Source organism: Athene noctua, chromosome 4, assembly GCF_965140245.1.
Source record: "Athene noctua chromosome 4, bAthNoc1.hap1.1, whole genome shotgun sequence".
Lineage (NCBI taxonomy): Eukaryota > Metazoa > Chordata > Aves > Strigiformes > Strigidae > Athene > Athene noctua.
The window spans coordinates 79,584,676-79,602,339 of NC_134040.1; the positions used below are offsets into that span (position 1 = coordinate 79,584,676).

Sequence of the window (17,664 nt, forward strand, 5' to 3'; positions counted from 1 at the left end):
AGGTCACCCTGCTCTAAAATCTGCCCTTGCATGCAGATGAGTAAGACAGAGAGGAAGGCTAAGTGCAAACCGAGTAGTGTATGTGCAATGCAAGCAGCCTCAAGAGACCTATACCCTTGTGTAACAGACTACGAAAAGTGATACCTTTTTCCTCTGAAAGCAGACATAGATCTTTCTCAAACTGCGTGTGGGCAAAACTTGGCAAAAAATTTCTTTTATTTCATTAAAGCCAAAGGATCCAAGCCATAATCCACCAGGTTTAAGCAGTCTCATTTCTAGCAAAGCTTAGCCAGTGGTCAATACTACAAGTAAATAGCTTCAGAAAATGTGTTAAAAAAATTGCACGTGCCACATCATACACCATTTGAAAATTTCTTTTGCACATGTGTTGAACAATGCCCTTTCCGAAACAGCTTTTCATGAAATATTTGTTTCACTGAACTTACACTTTCCATTTTGCCAGCCACATTCCTTTTATAAAAAAGGTAATTTAAAATATTTTAAAGTGAATTTTAAAATTTTTTGAATAAAGGATAAAAAACTGTTCCAGAAAAAGAGAAATTAATCCATTTCAAGCACCACAACATATAAACTTGAAAATGATGACATTTTTGTGGAAATTTTGTTTTCAGCAATTGTGTTAAGAGTATCATATGCCCTGATAGAATCAATGGTAATTGTCATTAGACTTTTAAAATGAGTCAACTAATTTAAAAATTAGCTTTTTATCAGCTAAAAAGATAAAAGTTCAAAATTTTGAGAATTTGCCTACAAGTTTTCTAGATGTATTAGTAGAGGAGTATAATGCTACAAAACCCATGACAAAGCACCCAGTTTGGTATATCTTTTACCTTCAGTTCTCATTAGCTCACAGACTCAGTGATGTGGACCTGACCTTAGTGTGGTCATTTCCATTTGTCAATGTGTAATGCTCCGTGTGAGAATGGAGGGGTGTTACACCCATTTTGCCCAGATGCACCTATATATTTGGGATCAGTAAATGTGCACAACTTCCTCACCTTAAAATTCTGCTGACTACAATAACTGCAGCTAAACGTAAGCAATCCCTTTTCTTAGCACCATAACTCAAGTTTCATTTAGTTGAATTTATTAGGATCACACTAAAATGAAACTGGTGTCAAAGAGTGAAAATTAGAGCTCTTAACTCTTCTAAATGCAAAGTGGATCTTTCTACCTGCAGCAAACCACCGGTCCAAATTATTTAAAGCCAGATTCCAAGGTCACAACTTGGGCCAGTCTCCTCTTTGCAATTCACTTTAAGGACAGATTCAGTACTTCAGAACTTGGCACAGCAAATGCAGCACGTGTACAAGAGGCAGAGATTTCTCCAACAAATTCATCAACACAGACTTGTGGTTTAATTGTGGTTAAAACACAGCTTTGCTTTATTATCTTACTGTCAAGCTCTGTGGAATTCAGTTAAGATATCTATTGTACTGGAGAAAATTTAAAACTGCAAGCCAGTGCTGTCAAAGGATCATAACATAATTACAGTTCTCTCCAGCACTCCACCCGCTCTTCACTCCGGCAAAACTCTCGATAAATTCAATGAGAGATTTGCCAGGCTGAGAGCAAGTTAAGTGCTGAACATTAGTGCTTTCTTTATCCAAAGGGCGCCCTGCCATCTAGTGGCAAGGACATTCCAAAAATACCACTTCGCTTTTTCAGAAGAGGAACTTCATATGGCAACCTTCCCACATTGTTGTACATGTTTCAGATTTAACAAAAAAAAAAAAAAAAGTTGCAAAACATTGTACACTGTGTATCACATTCTAAAGACCTATGTAGAGAGCCACTATGAAAAAAACACACGAAGTAAAAAGTTCATCTCCTCTATCCATACTGCACTGAAATATCACAGAATCACAGAATTCACTAGGTTGGGAAAGACCTTGAAAATCATCCAGTTCACATAATATATAAGCAAATTTAATATCTAATTCTGTAGCATACATTAAATACTAAGTTCCTTTTTCTAGTTCACTGAGAGATTCATGCATCATAGCTTCAGAGACCCAAACCATTGGATACCTTTTTCTGTATACAGTTTTCTCTAGCTAATCACTCTAAAGATGAAATAGGAGATACAGACCACGTGGTGATTGTAATCATTTAGAAATAAATAAGTGGGGGTGGAAGACATTAATTAGGGGTATACAAGAAGTACAACCACAGCGTAACAACCACTTAGCTATGTTACAAACTGACACATCTATTCCAGAAATGTCACTGCTGTCATTTTCCCCAGACGCAGCCAGACATTCCCAGCCCCCGGCCTACGTAGAGCTTCTACTCACTATTGAGGACATGCTGAAAACTCAGTTTTTGCAAGGCTGCGTGATTGCTAGTGCTGTCGTGAGAGGAGATGGGAAACGTGATGGGAAGGGAGAAGGAGCTGAGAGCTGCCATTGAGTCAGCCAGATCCTTACGCCAACTGTAAAAGCGTACCCTCAATTTCTGATCTACTGTGCATTAGTGTTAAGCAGCTCTGTTGTACTGGGTCTGGCTGGAACTGAGTTAACTTCATAGCAGCCTATATGTTGCTGCATTTTGGATTTGTGACTAAAACACTGTTGATAACACATCTGCCTTTTGGCTGTTGATGAACAGTGCTTGCACAGCATCAAGGCTTTCTCTGTTTTGCATGCTGCCCCCCTCCAGTGAGTAAGTTGGGGAGGGTGAGCACAAGAAGATGGGAGGGAACAGAGCCAGGAACTGGCCAAAGGGTTATTCCATCATTCAATATCATGCTCAGTAATAAAAACTGTGGGTGGGGTTGTCTTCCGAGGTAACCATTGTAGCTGTTGCTTGGAGACTGGCCAGGCATCAGTCTGATTGTGGGAGGTGGTGAGTGATTGCCTTTGCATCACTTTGTATTTTTCCCTTCACTTATTAAATATCTTTATCTCAACCTAAGATTTTTCTCACTTTTGCTCTTCCTATTATCTCCACTGTTCCGCCCGGGGGAGAGTGAGTGAGGACCTGTGCAGGTACCTAGCTGCTGGCCAGGACCAACACATCACATCCATCCAATTAGCTTTTCATAGCAGATACCACAGACAGATATTTCAGAGCTGATGGTCTTTTGCTCTATTGATAATGGAACAATGTACTGAAATGGCACCTCCAAGACAAGGAGGTCTTTAAATATACCCAAAGAAAAATTGAGGTAGAAAGTGAAGAATTATAGCTACTGGTGACAATCAAGACACCTGTTATTTCCTTGTGGAGACTTTAGGATGTGCAGCAGAGCCTGCTGTTCTCAGCCTGGAAAAAGTAATGAAAAAAGGAATCTATTCCCAGAGGTGGACACAGAAGAAATCTCTCTATGAACACCAGTTTGTAAGCTGTTTGACAGGACACATTCCCTACAATCTCGGAGACACTTGGATGGTATTTGTGGGAGCAGGAAGTGGGACCTCCTCCAACCATCACCTCCCTCTATTCAGGACAACACCCAGAAATTCCCACTAGTGAAATGGATGAAATGGCTAAAAAATTATGGACATTCAGTGCAAGCCATCCACAGATATAACATGGCCAGAAAAAAGAGAAGCTGGGTGCAGCTGGACTTCCATCTGAAAAGATTAGCAGGGCCCTTATGTAAAGGTATCTGTTGCTGTGAAAACACTGACAGCTGTAAAAACTTCATATCTAAAATAAATCTGACCTACAGGAAAGTTCTGAAGAGGAAGAAAATTCATGCTGAAGCAATGTAAGTTGGTGACTAATAACCACCATGAAGCTCATGCCTCCACACATTCAGACAGACTGTAATCAAAACATTATCAGGAGCTGCCAAACTCATTCCTGAACAGTGCTGAGATCTCCCTGTTAGAGATGGATGGCAGGAAATGTGTATGCAGGGAGACAGCTCTTGAAGCTTCAGATGTGTCTCTGCCTTGCTTACTTGGTAGTAGGGGTGAACTGCTCTCTGTGACTATTCATAATTAAGTGAAAATAAAACCAAGTATTCATGCAATATTATATAGGATATTTAGTGACGTGTACAATCATTTGAAACTACAGATGCCACACCCCCCTGGACAAAGGACAAGAATCTCGAATGTGACTGACTGAGACATGCAAGAGTAATCATTCTAAGTAATGAAAAGCTTGCCAGATTTTTAGTCATCAGAACATCAGCATGTTGGGTACGCTGAGGATGGGGAGGTGGCAGAGGATTGTTCAGCTATGGCTTGAAAATGAAAAACCGACGAGAAAATCCATTATTCCCCTGCCCCTTAAATAATCTGGTTACTACACATAGTTTCCCTTATACAGAAACACAACATGTGTGCCCTGAATGCTGCAGGCACTGTGAACAAGGGTGCTTAAGGAAACACTAGGATGTTAAAACTCTATCTCCTCACAGCTAGATGGTTCTAGATAAAGAAAAAGAATTCTTATCTGCACTCAACTGCTGCCTGAAACTCCTGCTGACTACTCTCTCTTAAATTTGTCAATTTTTTGAGAAAAATATAAAAAAGACAAAATAATACTAAAACCCCACAATTTCGCACACATTGAAAACAAATGAGCCCTAGGTTAGTGAACAGATAGACCTATTTTAACCAGAGATTCCATCACTTGGAGAAAGGGTCCAATTCCATTTCAAATATGTTGCCTACCCTAAAAGGTAAGTGGAAAATTGTCTCCCGTTCTCCTCCCAGCACACAGCTCCAGCCCACACTGTACACGAATGGCATAAGACTTAAGAGAGTTTACAAAAATACTGCCTTATATAAACAACATATGGGAGATCTCAAATAGCCAACTGAGCACAGTAGTGAATCATTTAGGACACTTTGCTGGCATGTTTCAACTAAACATTTACTTCTGAACTTGTCCTCTGTGACCAGAACTCCTCTAGAATAAAGGCTACTATACAGAGAAACACCCCAGTCTCCAGTCAAGAAGCATTAGCAAAAAATATATAGCATGAGATCCACACTCAATTTTTGCTAACACTGCCAAAATCCAACTGCAGGGCAGATGCAGCTTTCTGCAAAGACGAGAGCAGGTATCATTCTGGGATCCAGTGGCTAGCATTTCTGGTGACTGAGGGGCAGAAGTAGGCAGTGAATGGAGCATGCCAGACACCCACCAGCTGACAGTTAGCCAGATGCCAAAGTTTCTAAGCTACCAGGGATTTTTTCCACAAGGGATATTTCCACCTGGCTCCTTAAACCATTTATCTGTCAGCTTCATATTGCAGGAGAAGTGCAAAGGTGCTAAGGACAGGATTTCTCCATTGATCACTTTTGTCAGCCTCTGTAAGGAATTGAGAGCACACTGTTAGATGAGGCTCTGCAACTGAGGCAGAGCAACTCCCAGTAACCAAGAAAAAAAAAAAAAAAGGAATAAAAGAAAAATCAAGAAGATCCATCCTAGTATCCAAACACCTAGGATCTATAAAAGCCACCTAAATGAAAGGCGGCTGATTGTCTCTGCAAGTGTATGCAAATGCTGCTTCCTGAAATGTACTTGGTGATGCTGCCACTCTCCACACAATGGAGCCCACAAATTCTCAGCAGCTCTCCTTTCACACTGCAGGATTGGTGCAGACAGGAAACTGGTATGCAATCCACCCATCCCAGTGCGGATACTCAGAGTCCTTATCTACATGTCACTAGCTAACTATAATGGAGAGATACAGACATTTCTAATCCATGATTTTTTTTACACATCTCAGAAGGGTACCCATGTGGTAGCATCAAATTGTGGGATCCTGTCCGAAGACTATTATCTTTAGAAAAAGATCCCTCTCTTCTATCACAGGTGATTTTTTTGTGTTTCGAATTTCATAGACATCAGCAGTTTACACTCACAAAGTGCTCACAAATTAAACAAAATAAATGTGATTGGACAGATGCTTACTAAAGCACGGCCAAGAGGGAAATGAAATCAGACTGAAATGAGTTTGCCAACTTGGCTTCAATTGCAGTCACACCAGATGCTGGACTGATTCTTCCATCTTCCATTTCTCTGTGAAATCTGTGAAAGAAAAGACACAATCAGATTTTACCTGTTCCCACTTTTTTTCAACCTGTATCCTAAGTTCTGAGACTACAAGTAAAACTGATCTGTTTTTTATCTCGATTAGAGTTGTTTTCTGCTGCAAATGCTGATGTGGTAGAATCAAATACTAGCCGAGCAAAAACCTGGGCTATGTAGAGAGCAAAATGGTCACTTCTAGTCACCAGGTCCTCCTGCCACCCTGACTGAGGTGTGAATATTGTGTGTGCAAATCATCAGCCCAACCTGGCAATGGTATAGTCTCTCTCCTCTCCCTTCTGCTATCGGAAGCCTAGGAAATGAAGACAAATGATCCAAACACTGAAGAGCAAACCAAGTGGAAAGGAAGGTTAAACAGGCACTTTTACTGGTTCTCTGTCTTCCCCCAAATGGGCCCAGAGTTATGGCGTGATTACTGTTTACAACACAAGCACAAAAGTCCTCACCTTTAAAGCTCAGTTTGAGGTGTAGGCCTGAATGTTAGAAAACGGTTTCTCAAAACAGAAATGACAATACTCACTCCTGAAAGCAGGGGGAGCCAATGAACAGCCTCCACAGCTCCACTGTTAACAGCCACTTCCCAAAGTGAAATCACACGTCTAAAAAATCATTAATATTTTAATAGAAGGTTCGATCTATTTTATCATTCATGAACTGCCTGCATAAACAACCCGCTGCAAACCTCTGCACAATGTAAAACAATTTGTTGAGTTGCTGACAGAACTAATGAATATAGTTGCTTTTATTTATCACTGTACAATATTAGTTGAGTCACAGCATTATTGATCATTCTGCCTTTATTTATGTTTTTTAGATTTTTTTTTACTAGTCAGAAAGTGAGAAGTTTCTTTTCCTTGAAAGTTAGTCACCACTTGTGTTTTCTAAGGCATGTTGATAGCTAAATCAAAACCCCACAGAGTCAGGGCAGAAAAATTGTCGCGCAAAGAAATTGAAGGCAAGGATTTAAAAACCAGTATCAAAAAGCAAAACGTATCACATTTGAGAATGAAGACTTTACATTATAAGATGTTTTGTGAAGTGAAGCAGTGGTTTTCCTCAATCCTACATCAAAACCCCATTTACTTCAGAAGGGCCATGAAATAAGCCCAGATGTTGCTGTTATGTTCCAGAACAGAGCCCTGAACACAGCTCTGACAGCTGCCAGGGATATCTGCATATGTGCAGGGTTCAGGGCTACACATTCTCCAAGTCTAGCAGGGGTGTACTGCATTAGGGGTAGGAAATGCCCCTCATCAGTGGCACTTTTCTCTAGTTCTGATGGAAATATGGGATTACTTCCACTTTTCTTCCATACTGGCTCACAGATCAGCTATGGAAAAAAAGTCCTAGACAACTCTATGCATCCTGTACTTAAACAAGAGCAATTTTGGATGGCTGTAGCTTTCTACACATCTTTATCTCAAGTACTTGTAAGTAAGGAATTTAATAATTCCATATAATAATAAGAAAAATAACAAAGTTACAAAAATCTGAATTACTGATGGAAATTACTTCCTCTGCATTCCCACTGCATATTGAAACACGAGCAAGCATGTCAGAAAGTAAGATTTCTGGGTCACAAGATGCTTTGCACAGCCACGAGGACACTACTAGTGCTAAAAAGCAATAGAACTATTAGCTGTATTCTGTTGCTATGAATTGAACTGCTAGTAAAGATATGAGGGCCCATTTCAACCGGTGGAAGCACTGTATGAAATGAAAGGGTGAAATAATTTATGTATTCACACACTTCTGCTTTTCTAGTTACACTTTGTTAACGTTTTGCTGGATTTGATCACCGATTTTTACGTTTTTCCTGAAGCCCAACAGCAGAGGGCAGCACTATAGCCCGGTTCAGCCTGGCACCCGCCTCTGAAAAAAGACCCCATAAGGATTTTTCTGTTGTTTATCAGAAAGGTTATTCCAGGATACTTCTCTTGCACTGGGCATAGGCCCAGCAGTTAGAGACTCTGTCTACTTAGTAGATATCTCCGGCTTCCCGAGTCACCCCAGCTATGGAAGGCCATGGATCCTGGCTCTGTCCCAGGCTGACCTATTCAGGGGAAAATTAATCCTGCTTCAGAAGGCCAATGCTAAAATAAACCCGTGCTTGCTGGAGAGTGGAGAGATGGCCAGGGAAGGAAGCCTATGTAAATGCATGCTTCTCATCCCTTGCTATAACCAACCTCCTCCCACCCCATTACTACCGCTCAAAGCTGAGAACAACCTCCCCTGCTGAGCAGTGCCCAGTAGGAGAAAGTGCACAGCTTTAGGGTAGTCTTTCCAAAAGCCATGTCAATGGGATCTCCTCTGGAACTGGGGGTGTTTTAGAAATGGAGGAAAGAGGGGAAAAGAAGAAAAAAAAAAAGTGCTCTGCATAAGGGGCTTCTTAATCTTGTTTTGTAGAGGTGAGGAGATGAACAGGAGGGAAAAGTGTATAATAATAACCAGCTGCTGGATTCCAGGGACACTGCCATCTCGCAGCTTTTCATTCTTCTAGCTCTTCCTGCCTGTGGATTATTACCAGTGAATGAGAAAGCCTGCAACTTCAGAAATGAAGCATGGCATTGATGGAAACGCATGGAAGACACAGAGACTACGTTCAATTACATAAAGATCTATCTATTGTATTTGAACTGTTACTTCTGACCTGAATCACTGGTCTAGTTCTATCCACAGCAAATGGGGTGCCAGCCTGCAACACTGTAACATCTGAAAGGAATGGCAAAGAATATACAAGCAGCAGACTCATACAGCTTGTGTCACTCTGTCACTGCGATTCTGGAAGTAACTTAGAAGGTCCAGATAATTGATCCCAGTCTATTTCAAGATTGTTTCACGCCTGGCTGATTTTCCCCACAATCTCCGTTTCCCCCACTATATATACTCTGAACACCCTCTCTCTTTTTTTCCCATTATAGCTGTATGGAAGATAGATAATAGCTCAGTTTCTTCCATTGCTGCAAAAGAACAATTCTTTCTACAGTTTGACCCGTAAGACATTTTTACAGCATATATTAATTCATACCTACCTATAATACAACAGTACATACTGTATATATTAATTTCATGCAATATAGCAACATTTAAGAATGTATTTTAATACAGTATCTTCCTTCCTTTCTTATGACTTACTAGACATTCTTTCAACCCAAAAGATTTTCTGAAGAATGGCATGTTGCAAACTTCAAGTCAGAAAAATCCATTTTAATACTTCTGCTTTCCAATAGCTTTGCTTTATGAAGCTTTGAAAACAAATCAGACCTATTTTCTAGGTCATGCAACTTAGGCAGGTGCATCTGAGTTCTGCATTCACACAAACCAACGTTTCTGCAGTTTGAAAACACACAAACATAAAAAACCACTGGGTAAGCAGAAGAACTCAGTGAAGAACTAATTTTCCTGATCAGGATGTAAACCAGAACGCTACTGCTGGAAAATGTTACCTGCTAGCAGCAAGAAGAACTTTTATCATGTGTTATGGAAAATGTAAAGGGCTACAGTCCATAACTTAGCTTTTCTCTGATCAGATACCTGCCCGGACATTGCTGATACTGTTTGCAGGTAATCCTTAACACAGCAAAAGTAATTTAGACAACACACGTACTTTCATTTCTACTTCAGTCAGAATGGGATGGGATGGGATAGGATAGCATAGGATGGATAGGGTAGGGTAGGGTAGAATAGAATAGAATAGAATAGAATAGAATAGAATAGAATAGAATAGAATAGGTTGGGTTGGAAGGGACCCTAAAGATCATCTAGTTCCAAGGCCCCTGCCATGGGCAGGGACACCTTCCACCAACCAGACCAGGTTGCTCAGATCTCCGTCCAACCTGGCCCTGAACACTGCCAGGGAGAGAGCAACAGCTTCTATCGTCAACCTGTTCCAGTGTCTCACCACCCTCATAGTAAAGATTTTTTTTCCTTCTGTCTAATCTAAATCTGCCCTCTTTCAGTTTAAAACCATTACCCCTTGTCCTATCCCTACACATCCTGATAAAGAGTCCCTCCCCATCTTTCCTGTAGCCCCCTTTAAGTACTGGAAGGCTGCTATAAGGTCTCCCTGGAGCCTTCTCTTCTCCAGGCTGAACAACCCCAACTCTCTCAGCCTGTCCTCACAAGGGAGGTTCTCCAGCCCCCTGATCATCCTCATGGCCTCCTCTGGATTTGCTCCAACAGGTCCATGTCTTGCTTATGTTGGGGTCCCAGAGTTCAGAGCAAGAGCTCTAAGCGCAGAGCTTAGATACAATTTTTTTTTTCTGGTCTGAAAAATCCTGTCTTACAATCTTATTACACATCTAGACCATGGTGCATAGACTTAACCCACCACCTTTACCATATTATTGCTATCTTTGTGTCTTTCCACTGACTAATCACATCACATCAAGTTCTCCATCACATCACGTATGAGCAATTCTTGTTTATTCTTACAGCCCTGCATGGCCTAGCAGCCAGATCAATCAGACTATGAAATTAGTCTTCATTGCTTACATTTTCAAACTGTCACTTTTTTCCTTTCTTCCATGCTTTTCCTCTTACTTAGGAGGAACTGACCACAGACATAAACCAATCTTATACAAGGAGAATTTACTACAATCCTATAATCTTTCATGAAAAAAAAAAAAACAAAACAAAACAACAAACAAATGTATTTCTTCTTGGCATCCTGCTAATACACTGTATACCATCACTGTCTATGCTGCCGGTCACAATGGTCTGACTGATTCCTTGCGCTCCCCCTTGTGTTTGCTGTCAGACTCAGACTGCTGACTTTTGAGAAAAAGCTTTTTTTATTGTGTGTCTGGCCTAGCCTCAACTGGGTTTCCAGTGTCTTGCAAATGCAAATAAACAAGGGTACACAATACTTGTAAAAGCTGATCTCCTGTCGTTTCAAGCTAGCTTCTCACACATCAAAGCACAATGCGGTTAGTCACTAATCTCTTGTGAAAATGTAGATCTAGATTATTATTTTTAGCTCCGAATTTTTAGGAACAAATTCCAGTGTCTTTATGCTATGTCAGCAGTACAGAGCACCCACAAACTCAGCCTAGAGAGCCAGCTAATCCTTCCCAAGATGCAAACATCTAAGGAAGATGAGGCTTAACAGCTGGCTTTCAATAATTCAGAAAGGAAAGCCTGCATGTTTCAAAACTGTTTTAATAATTTTTCATGAAAGTAACAGTAACTATTCTGAATATAGAACACCAACTACAAACTAACTGTATGAAAAGCCAAAGATCCTTTCACTTTTTTTTAATGGCGTATCCATCTAGATGAAAAGCTTATGCTCAAATGTGGTGATACTGGTGGAGTTATCAACAAATTTGTTATGGGATACATTTGAACTCCTACAGTAAGTAGCATAAAAAGCCTCACTGTTATACATAGGAAAGATCAAAAGAGGCATTTGGAGAAAAAAAATCAAACAAATGAAGAATAACTCTCAGAGTAGCAGACTCTGCTTTTGTTAAAACTGTTTGGAAGCTGAGTATCTCCTGGAAATAGACATCTGGGCTCAGGGAAGGGAGAGCAGAAGCAGAAAAGGTGACTATTCACTTCCTATGCACTGCTTTCTTCAAATACTGGCAGTCATAGGTAAATAGTATTAGTGCTACAGCAATATCTATTAAACTAAAAAGCCTCAGTGGAATGGGGTGATGATGTACAACAATAACTTCAAAGACTAACTGTAATTCTTATGATAAAGACTTTATTTAAAAGCCATTTTTTAAAAAAAGCAAATTAAATGAACTAAAAAAAGGCAATTTAAATGAGCTAAACCAAAGATGGCCGTGGAGGGGCAGGCAAAAGATCCTTTTCGGCTATACTCTCCCACCCAGTTTCACTCCAGGCCCCTCACTTCCCTCTCTCCCCAGCAGCATCCCACTGCCACTCCCCCACCTCGCTCACCATACACCAGTCAGCAGGGCACTGGCTGACAACTGCGTGCACACACTGAGAAGACCTCATCAGTCTGCACGGTCGGGCAGCAGCTGTGAGCACCACCATCCCATGGGTCTGTATGAAACCAGCAGTAGAAGGCCTGAGACATAAAGGGATATTTACTTCCCTGTGAAAAGAGGAGACACCAGACCTGTTGAGTGAAGTATGAGGAAGAAAAAGGAAAGGTCAAGGTTACCAGACAGCTACACACGTTAAAAAATACTTCCCTCAACTCGCAGTCTAATTCTAGGGATCTCCTATGCTTCCTGCTTGCATCTGCTTTTGGTCCTTGCTTGGGGAAAAGGTGTCTTCAGGGGGGCTCTCTCCCCCTTTCTTAGAAGCTGGGGAAAGGCTCCATCTGCTCAGGGTAGTCAAGGTGCAAAGGGTGTTCCTGGAAGTTAAAGCTGTCATCCGCTTCCCAGAGCTGAGTTTCATGAGAAGAGACCTCTACCTCAACAGACCTAAGAGTGGCACAAGGCAAGAGAGACAGGGGATCAAATTTACAGTCTCATTGACTCGTGCTAACAAACACGTCAGTGAGAAGAGATTTGCTGTCCTGAAGAGAACGTCTCTTCATGGAATGGCCAATCTTTTAGCACCTACATTAAGACGAATCTTATTTCCACTATTGATACCGTATTACCAAATCAAAGCAGACCCCATTACCCTATGTACACCCTCAGTATAACATTGTCCTACAGGCACATCTTAATGCCGTTTTAAGGCAAACTCCTAGGTATGCATCTACAACTCACTGCATTGGCTTTCATGTAACTATTCCATGTGACAAAGTCACCCAACAGTGAATTGTAAGCTCTCACTTTCTCACGGGGGTCAGTCAGAAGGAAAAGATGAGAAACAGGGAACTAGTGAGGGAGCCATGTAATCCTCGTTTGAGACCTGAACATTTCCCTAATAATCAGATACTGAATGAAGTCAGCGTTCCACTACAGCCTTTACTCTTCTTTCACATCTGGTGCAAGTCAAGCAACTTCAGCGTGCCTGGGCATGTACTTGCCAGAGTCCCTTCCCCTCCCTCCCTCCTTCAGAGGAAACTGACCGCAACTCTTGCAAGGGTCTGACCTTGCAGGTTGAAACGAGGGTACAATGCAGGAAGGCATCCTGCCTCCTCTTTGGGAAAGACAGGTCCTGGAGCATGCCAAAGTATTTAATGGTCTCAACGCCTGCAAGCTCACAGAGTCTATCATACATGAAGCAGCTCTCATGTCCTTGACTCAGAGCGATCTAGCTCATGAACCGTGAGCACCATGCACCACAGCACCACCTTCCAGGTTGACTATGCATCGTCCACAGTGACCTTTGCTGTGGGGCATGACATCCACACCAGGGCGCCTGCCCAGCATCCATGTCCCCCTCACCCTTCACGGTGTGAATCCACGCACACAAAGCCAAGGCTTAAAGCACTCTGGCTTCTCTGAGTTGACTTCGGCCAACAAGTTGACCCGTCACTGTGTCCAGACCTCTGCGGGGAAGCTTTCGGCCCCCAGCACCAGCCTCCGGCCTGCACAAAACAGTTAACGCTGCCTGAGGTACTCCTGCCAGCTTCCCTAGTCCCCTCCTGTGCCTCCCGGGAGCTATTAATACAGCAGGCACATGCTCCGACATAGCGTTCCCCGGCAGCGACCAGATAACTTTAATTTGCCCTTTAAACGCCCGGAGCCCAGTGGCCCTCGCGCTCCCTCCACACGCGAAGATAGCGGCGCTACCCCGCGCCCCCCGGCGGGGGCGGGCCCGGGGGGGCCCCAGCCAATGCCCGCGCCCCGGGGGACACCTCCTCCTATCGCGAGAGGCCGCGGGGTATAAGAGGGGCGTCGCGGGGCCGGGGGCCATTTGGCCGGCGGGGCGCGGGGGCGGCGGGGCCGGGCGGCGAGCGGCTCGTTGGCTCTCTCCGGGCAGGGGGTGTCAGACCGGCTCCCAGCATGGGTGACCAAGCGCTCAGCTTCCTCAAGGACTTTTTGGCCGGCGGGATCGCTGCCGCCATCTCTAAGACGGCTGTCGCCCCCATCGAGAGAGTGAAGTTGCTCCTGCAGGTGAGGAGGCGCCGGGGGCCGGGGGCCCCGCCGGGGGCGGCGGCGGGAGTCCGGCGGGGCCGCGCCACAGGTGGGTGCCGGCACGGCGGACGCTGGCCGGCGTGACTAAATATGGGAAGGAGCTCGGCCGGCTCCGGTTACGCGGGAGCTGCCTCGGCCCTTCAGCACTACCTCGGGACAGCGGGAGCCGGGCCAGGCGGCGGGGAAGGCCCCGGCCCTGCCCTTGAACGGGGCGCCGTGCGGGGTCACCCCTACAGCGCCCCCCTCTCAGCCTTCCCACCCCTCCTTGTCCCCGTACAGGTCCAGCATGCCAGCAAACAGATCACGGCGGAGAAGCAGTACAAGGGCATCATCGACTGCATAGTCCGCATCCCCAAGGAGCAAGGCATCATCTCCTTCTGGAGAGGCAACCTGGCCAACGTCATCCGGTACTTCCCCACCCAGGCCCTCAACTTCGCCTTCAAGGACAAGTACAAGCAGATCTTCCTGGGGGGAGTGGACAGGCACAAGCAGTTCTGGCGCTACTTCGCAGGGAACCTGGCGTCCGGGGGTGCCGCAGGAGCCACCTCCCTCTGCTTCGTCTACCCGCTGGATTTTGCCAGGACCCGGCTGGCGGCTGATGTGGGCAAAGGAGCCACCGAGAGAGAGTTCACTGGGCTGGGCGACTGCATCGTCAAGATCTTCAAGTCTGATGGCTTGAAGGGCCTGTACCAAGGATTCAGTGTGTCTGTCCAGGGCATCATCATCTACAGAGCAGCCTATTTTGGGGTTTATGACACAGCCAAGGGTAAGAAGTGCATGGAGAAGTGACCGCAAGGGAAGATCCATCCTGCAAAGGCACTCTAGGGCATTGGGCAATACAAGGACTAGCAGGGCTTGGCTCAGCCCCAGTTCAGGCTGCTAGTGCTAGAATATGCACAGGTGTTTCTGAAATGCAATTCCTGCCTCCCTTAACTTGCTGCTTTGAGCAGAAGTCTTGGGTTTGCAGTTTTTTTGGACACTTTCCAGTTTCTTTCTCTGTCTTAAGGCTTGTAGGGTAGCTTGTTACTCATTGCAGCTCATGACACAAGCCTGGGAGGGTTCTGCAGGAGAGACCTTTAGGTCAGGGAGCATGAGGAGGGCTTAGATTCCCAAATCCAACAGTCCTATAAAATTATGTCACTTGTAGTACCTGTTAATAGTCAAATATGGATGAAGGGAGAAGTTGCAGTCTTGATTGCGTTGACTTGAGTGATTCCTGCAGTCAGGGGGTGATTGTTTCTTCCACAGCCATCTTTCTCACAACCCTTTTTTCCTCTGTACTGACTCCACTCATTTGTTCTTGATGACAGGTATGTTGCCTGATCCAAAGAATGTGCATATTGTAGTGAGTTGGATGATTGCCCAGACTGTCACTGCAGTAGCAGGGCTGGTTTCTTACCCTTTTGATACTGTGCGACGTAGGATGATGATGCAGTCTGGCCGAAAGGGAGGTAAGAATAAGTGCTCCTGTAGTGTTCTGGCAGCAGAAAGTATCTCTTCATCAAGATATGATGGGAGATGCTGGGTATTTTTTCTTATGAAAAACTAATTACCTTTTTACTGGAATCCTTAAAGAAAAAGCTATGGGAAACACATTGCTGCTTATTTGTGATCTTTACTTAAAAGGCTGAGAGTTGTTTTGTTGTGATTTCCATGTGGAGAATTAATATTACTTTCCTTGAATTGATTACTTAATTTTAAATTCTTGGCTACACTTTGTTTATTCCTTGTTGCTTTAAATACATGAAAGTTGAACGACTTGCTGTATGACTTCAAGCCTTCTGACCTTTATGTCTGTTTCCACAGCTGATATTATGTACAAGGGCACAATTGATTGCTGGAAGAAGATAGCCAAAGATGAAGGATCCAAAGCGTTCTTCAAAGGTGCCTGGTCAAATGTGTTGAGAGGCATGGGCGGAGCTTTTGTATTAGTACTTTATGATGAAATCAAGAAATACGTCTAAAACTTAACACCACAATGTAGTTCAATTGTTCTCAATCAACTTTTTTAAAAAATGCTATTGTGATGTAATGGACAACAAAATATTTCCTAGGGAAACAGTAAAATTTATGAGTAACATATCTGGTTGAGATGAGGATACATTCTTTTAAAAGTTGTCTACTACATCAGTTACATTTTATATGAAAATTCCTCCAACATTTGTATTGGAACCTGTGTATATATTATACTTCAAATTTCAGGTAATACATTTTGTCTAGAGCCAAGACTTAGGCAGTCTATACCTATTTTAAAATCTAATACTGTGAACTCTTAATAGAATGAGATCTTCAGTACAATAGGTATTTCTAAGCAATGTCTCTAGCTACCCGACAGTGTGACATTTATAACATTAATTAAAAACATTTTCTTCTAAAGCTGTTTTTAATATGATACTAAGTGAAAAGCATGTATGACAATGTAAATTATACTAAAGCACCAGGCTGAGTTCCTAACTGCAGCCTCCTCACTGACACATTATACAATCATATGGTTGAAACCATAATCTGATTTTTTAAATGTACTTTGTATTTCCATATTCTACAGTGTTTCAAAAATTCCCTATATCTTCACAAAGCAAAAAGTTGTCTGCTCTAATGTTCAATTGAACTAAAATGGAAATCATGAAATAAATTAATATATTAATGACTTTTTCCTGTTGTTTTCAGTGCACTGAACACATTACAAGTACATGTCCTTTAAGGTGATCTGCTAATCAGCATGATCTCAGTGATTGTCTAGTACTGCCTAAGCCTCTTGAGTTTTTTTTCAACAGACCTTTAGGTAGGTGGAATGGTTATTGATAATTCTACAATAGCAAAACCAAGTGGATTCAGCTTGAGGGTACTACTGCCACTTGTCTTACAGATAAACCACCTTTTGCTCTTCCCTGCTCTGATAATTCTTCAGTGTCTTTGATAGGGAAGTCACTACTGCTTATTTTACTTAAAAAGGTATTCTAGAATGGAATGCTTCTGAGTATGTTAACTGTACTTCCAACTACATTATTAATAACTTGAACTATTAATTACCAGTGAGATCAAAATATGATCAATACTTCAGACACTTCATGGTTTGGAACTCAGTGAAATAAAGGCTCTAATTAGGCAAAGGAGGGAAAGTGAGTTGTGTCTATTTCAGTGGTTCAGGTAGACTACACACAAACCTTAGCTATGTATCCACCTAGGAAAAGGGGTAAGACTAAGCAAGTAATACTCAAATAAGCTTTTATTTCAGCTGCATCTTTTACTACTTTATATGTATGGCTTCCAGTTATTCCTTTCTTATAGTGGAAATTAATTTCTTGTCAGATGCAGGTAGTCCTAGTTCTCTGTCACTTAGCATAATGGGCTGCATCTGCTACAGATTCAGACCAACAGCTCTATTCTCCCTGAAGGCAGGTGCAAGCTACTAAAACAGTATGTAGAAGCAGCATCTGTCCACCTGAAGAACTGAAGCTTTTGGGAGAAAAATGGTCCAGAAATTATCAAGTCTATTTTAAAATTATCTAAATTTATTTATTTTGTCTGATGATAGTCTCTCCAATCTGGCCTGATCATTTCATCTCCTTTCATGGTCACTGTCTTAAACATGTTTTTTTAGAAACCA

General features: G+C 42.7%; 1 protein-coding gene across 1 annotated transcript; it reads left to right on the forward strand.

The window, feature by feature from the left end:
* Positions 1 to 13,847: 13,847 nt before the first annotated feature.
* SLC25A4 (solute carrier family 25 member 4) lies at positions 13,848 to 16,705 on the forward strand. Its single transcript, XM_074905822.1, has 4 exons — positions 13,848 to 14,036; positions 14,337 to 14,823; positions 15,368 to 15,508; positions 15,864 to 16,705. Exons 1-4 carry the CDS (start codon positions 13,926 to 13,928, stop codon positions 16,019 to 16,021), a joined length of 897 nt encoding a protein of 298 aa, XP_074761923.1. The 5' UTR covers positions 13,848 to 13,925; the 3' UTR covers positions 16,022 to 16,705.
* The last annotated feature ends 959 nt before the right edge of the window (positions 16,706 to 17,664 follow it).